We start from the raw sequence: 5157 nt of genomic DNA on the forward strand, positions 1-5157 counted from the left end.
CGGCTGCCCCCCCCCATGGGTGCTGCCCCGCCCCAGGTCGCCAACCAGGAACCCAGGCTGGGGCTGCCGTCCAGGGCAGACTCGGGCTCGAACCCTGTGCCTGCCATGACTGTTGTAATTAGCGCGCGCCAAGTGTGGGCAGATCGAGCCTTCGCGCTCCTGCAGCGGGGCCAGCGTCTTGCACAGGATGGTGAGCGAGAAGCCCCGCCAGACGGGCCGGCCCATCACAGCCAGGCCTGTGGGGGAGCCTGGGGCCTGGGGGTTGGACGGGCGGCGTTGGGGGCTGGGCCCTGAGGTTAGCGATGGGGACACCGCGCTTCCTTTGGCGAGTGTCGTGTTGCACAAAGCCTTGCAAGTTCCCGTCTGGGTGCCGAGTAGAGGTCTCCTGAGAGAGCCGCAGCGGCCGACACCATGTGGAGGTTAATGTTCAGAAGCAGAAAGTTCCCAGGCCTGGTGGGTGCCCGTGTGCCCGTGTGCCCGCAGCTGCCACCGCTCCTGCCCCACCTCCTGACTTACAGGCTCTCTCCGCCTTCTGCCTCCACAGGGCCAGTGTGACGCCGCCTCGCGGGAGCCGCCGGCCAAACCTGCCCAGGTAAGACGCCCTCCGGGGGTTACTTTTCTCTGCTGAGAAAGTTAGACGTCAAGGCTTCTCTCCGTGTGTTTGGTTTCTACTCTGCCCGAGGCCCGGCAGCCGCTGTGCGCGCTCTGGGAAGAGTGGGGCCGACACAGCGCAGGTTGAGCTGCTTGCGGTCCGGGCGCTGCTGCTGACACGAAGCCACGGGGTCTCAAACGTCAGGAACCATCCTGTTCAGAGTCTGTGCGCCCCCAGGTCATCGACTGCTGCTGGTCTCGTGCCGTAAACCTTATCTGTATGCAGCCCCATAAAAAGTCCAGTGGCACTGCAGGGTCCATTTTCTTTCTTCAAAGCTTAGTCTGGCTTCACCCATATTTCAAATCAATTGAACCTGAAAAGGAGCGAAAATTAAGCGAGTTATCAGCTGTTAAAGTGTGTATGCCTTTTGGGGGACGCCCTGTCTATAACGCTATGTGCCGTGTTCTTTAAAATACCTATTGGATGCTCTTCAAACAGCGAGAGAGACGTGAGAGTGAGACAAAGCTGCGCCTGCCCGTCCCCAGGTGGCCCCCAGGTGGCGGGTGGGGGCCCCCAGGTGGCAGCTGGTGGCCCGCCAGCTGGACCAGCCTCCTGCGTGGGAAGTCCAGGTTCCCATCGGGAGTTTTTCCAGGAGTTGGGCCTAGAATGGACCCCTGGAGATGGAGGTAGATTTCTGGAAGTATTTCAAGCAGCTGTGTGGGTTGAATGGTAACATTATAGAGAAGAAGTTTTATAAGGTAGTTTTTGGGGTGTTTCCTTTCTCCGGCTCCCACAGTCCGTGGGCAGCGTGCTACCTGCACGGGGGACACGGTGGCCGCGGGGACTGCCTGGCTGAATGTCATGGCAGGTGTGGCAGGTACGCGGTCCCGGTCACGCATGGTTAGTGTGTGAACGCACGAACCTGCCTCTGGTTCATACTAAACAGCAACTCACCTCACTTTCTGTGTGTTTGGCAGCTTCCTAGTAGCTCCACATCGCCGGCCGGGGAAGGCGGGGGCCGCACGGGGACGCCATGGGCTCCTTGGCCACTCGCCGTGGGCTTTGAGTCCCAAGGGCTGCGGAGTCCGGCCCAGACGTGACCACACAGGATGTGCCGCTGCCTGCCTGGACTCGTGTGTGTGTGTGTGTGTGTGTGTGTGTGTGTGTGTGTGTATGTGTGTGTGTGTGTGTGTGTGTGTGTGTTGATGTCGTTTTAATTCTTAGTAATTTGTGAAGCAATCTGTTCTTTTGTAAGATTCCTTGACATGCAAATAGGAGAACTCAAACGAACCATGGAGAGTGGATTAAGCTGATTGAGTCACAGCCAGCTTCCCGACGAGGGGTTTGAAATGGGGCGTGAGCGGGGCTCTCCTAACTGACCCTTGTCCCTCCTCCTGGACCTTCCGAGCCTTCGCTGCCCCTGGAGGGGCGACTCCTGTTTCTTTGTCTCTTCCGCCCCCTCTGCCCTCGGCTGTGCGCCCCGAGCCTGGGACATGGTCGCCAGAGATGTCTTTTGTGTCCTGATGGTGTGGACGATGTGAGGGTGACCAGCAACATTAGAAAATGGGTCAAGTGCGGGGCTACGATGCAGAACCCTGGTGCCCGTCTGTTTTCGGGGACAAGTGCCATGACGCTGCTCGCTCAGCTCCCTGGCCAGGCCCCTGCGTCCCTCACACCACGGTGACTCGCCGTGACTCGCCGTGACTCGCCATGACTCGCTGACGGTCTGTGGGCCGGGATGGCGGGGCGAGACGCTTCCCCCTCGGACCATGGGCATGGGAACAAGCCCCGAGGGCTCCCTGGCGGAGGGGACAGGCACAGGGGCTGCAGTGGGCCACGGGGTGTGGCGGACTCTCCATGGGGCAGGTGGGGAGCCCAGGGAAGGTTCCAGAACAGGTGTTAGCAGAAGGAGACGCCCACCCACAACCTCTGAGCTCTTCTTCTTTTGTCCTTGAATAGTCACAGAAGCGGAATGCGTGTCGTTCCTGCATTACTTTAATCGGCGCCGTCGCTCCGCCTGTGGGGAGCCCACCCATTAGAAACCAGCTACGTTTCGGGGGCAGGTTGGAGCCAGAAGCTCCCTGCGATGGAGGCCAGACCTTTACGTTGACTCGTTTAGCTGAGGAAAAGCGAACATCACGGTCAGAGTAAAAGGTCGACCCGGTTTTGGCAGATTCAGCTGTCGCCCTTCCCAGCTTCCAACCCAGACAGATGCAACCACAGAAAACTCCCCGAGGCTCTTCGAGTCCTAAGGTCACAGGAGGTGTTATTTCCTCCTCCTACATGTTCATAATTTACAGAGAGCTAAACCGCTAACTTCGATTATTGTAAGAAATTGACGAGTGAGCGCTCCACTCCTCCTAAAGGTACCGACGTGACTGCAATAGAGGGTGACTGTGGAGGGCAGGGGCCTCGGGTTTAGTAGCCGGTGTCCACCCTCTTAGACAACGTCAGCCACGGAAGGCGACCTTCGTGCCCTCGGTGACCACAGCGCGAAAAGGAGCAGTCAGCTCACGAGTTGACAGGTCGCTGGCAGTGTGAAAGACGTTGTCATGGCAACAATACACCCAAGCCCGGGGGGACTTTCTGTCTGTTTGTGACCCTGTGACTCTCATGTCGTAGCCAGAGCCATTGACACTGACCCCGGTGACCCGGGAGGGTGACCCGGAGGCAGGAAGCGCTCTGCTCCCTGTGGACGGTGGGCACTCCCCTGTCACCGAGAGGAGCTGTGATCATGGCCCATCCCCACCCCCACCCCACCCCTGCCCTGTGGTCGCTGTTGCTCACAGACCAGGATGTGCCGGGCACGGGGAACTGAGTCGTCTGCCCGGGTCGGTCACCGCACAGCCGTGCTTGGCCTCGTGTCCTTTTTCTTTTTAATTCATATATTTTTATTGATTTCAGAGAAGAAGGGAGGGGGAGGGAGAGAAACATCCATGATGAGAGAGAATCATGGATCGGCTGCCTCCTGCACGCCCCCCACTGGGCTTGTGTCCTGCCCGGGAATCGACATTGACCTCCTGGTTCAACCACTGAGCCACGTTGGCCGGGCAGCCTCGGACCTTTCAAACAAGTAGGAGATGCGTTTGCATTCTCGTCTGGGGTGCCGCGTGGCGCCCCACCCTCCCTCCAGGGTGGCAGCATTTTCTAAGTGACGGCCTTGTGGGGAGTGAGCTGTGGGGAGTTCTGGCTGAAAGTTAAACGAAGCTGGCGTTGCTCCGTGAGCAGGCTCTATGCCCCTCTGGGGGGTCTAAGGGGGAGGAAACAGCTTCTGGTCGGGGTTCTTTCTCGGCCGCATGGCGTGAGCACTTGGTTCTGTCCCCGGAGGTGGGTGCCCCCCGACAGCAGCGCAGCCCCTCCCCCAGGGGCCGCTTCCAACACGATTCCTTTCTGGGATTGTTGGGAGATGAGTGAGCCCAGATTGTCATGACAATCTCTCCTGCATCACAGAAGAGGCACGCTCCTGCCGGCGTCACCATGGCAACATCCAGTCCACGTGCTCACATGTACCTGCACTTAAATCCCATTAAAGGGAAAGGTTTCTATGGCGAAGCTGCCGGATCTGACACGCCGCCAGCCAGCCAGGGCCCGGGCCCGTCCGGGCTGCCGAGGCCTTTCCCAAGCCCGGCCCGGCCAAGGCCTTTCGGTCCCAGGGAGCAAGCCTGGGGCGGGGGGGTCACGGAAGACTGCGCGCCTCTGACCGCAGGGCCACCCGCACAGTTCGCCGCCCTCCCGCTCTCCGTCCCGTGCACAGGGCTCCAGGCAGGGAGCGAGCGTGGCCAGGGAGCGGGCGTTTGCCGGGATGTGGGCAGCGTGGAGCTGTGGGGAAGAAGACGAATTAGGGTGAACTTTCCGAGCTTTCCCGGGGCTTGTGCTCATCCTGCCCGGACAGTCTCCCGGGAGAAAGACCAGCCTCGGACTCCCGGGCGGCCAGGACCAGGCCAAGAGGGAGGCCCCGCTGGGCGCCTGCGGTGGGAGAGGCGCTCGTTGCTCGTGTGCAGCTCCGGGATTTCTCCCGGTCGGTGGGAGACCAGATAGACGTGCCCTTAGGGACCATTTAAACCATTTCTCAAGGAGCCTGAGTTCTATTTTGTGCGAAAAATAACCGAAGGAAATGTCTGTGCCCCCAGGAAGCGCACTCTTGTGTCTCCAGAGAGCCATCCCCAGGCGACCGGCGTGGGGGACTGTGGACGCCCCCGCGAGATGAGCCCCTTCCCCCGGGCTCAGGGGGTTGCAGAGTGACAGCGAGCCCCCGGGAGTCCGGGATGATCACACCCACAGAGGAACTTAGTAATAAACTCTTTAAGCCTCAAGCAAGCCTGGATACTGCGTTCTTGGCTAAATCAAAAACTATTAAAATATTAAAACAAAATATTCAGGAAGCTACCACAAGGCCTAAGTTTTAAAGAAAATCTTTTACACCAGAGGCCTGGTACAGACTCGTGCACCGGTGGGGTCCCTGGGCCTGGCCCACGGGGATCGGGCCGAAACCGGCTCTCTGACATCCCCTGAGGGGTCCCCGATTGCGAGAGGGCGGTTCTCGGGTGACGCACCCCAGAATCGGG

At 59.8% G+C, this 5157-nt stretch overlaps 1 protein-coding gene across 1 annotated transcript in view; it reads left to right on the forward strand.

Annotated features, from left to right (window-relative positions):
• RPS6KA2 (ribosomal protein S6 kinase, 90kDa, polypeptide 2) overlaps nt 1-5157 on the forward strand; it is a 110627-nt gene that overhangs the window by 16672 nt on the left and 88798 nt on the right. The window contains exon 3 of the mRNA XM_014542413.1: nt 545-592. Coding sequence (XP_014397899.1) covers nt 545-592 — 48 coding nt within the window. The remainder of the gene's footprint in view (nt 1-544; nt 593-5157) is intronic.

Source organism: Myotis brandtii, unplaced genomic scaffold, assembly GCF_000412655.1.
Source record: "Myotis brandtii unplaced genomic scaffold, ASM41265v1 scaffold1077, whole genome shotgun sequence".
Classification (NCBI taxonomy): Eukaryota; Metazoa; Chordata; class Mammalia; order Chiroptera; family Vespertilionidae; genus Myotis; species Myotis brandtii.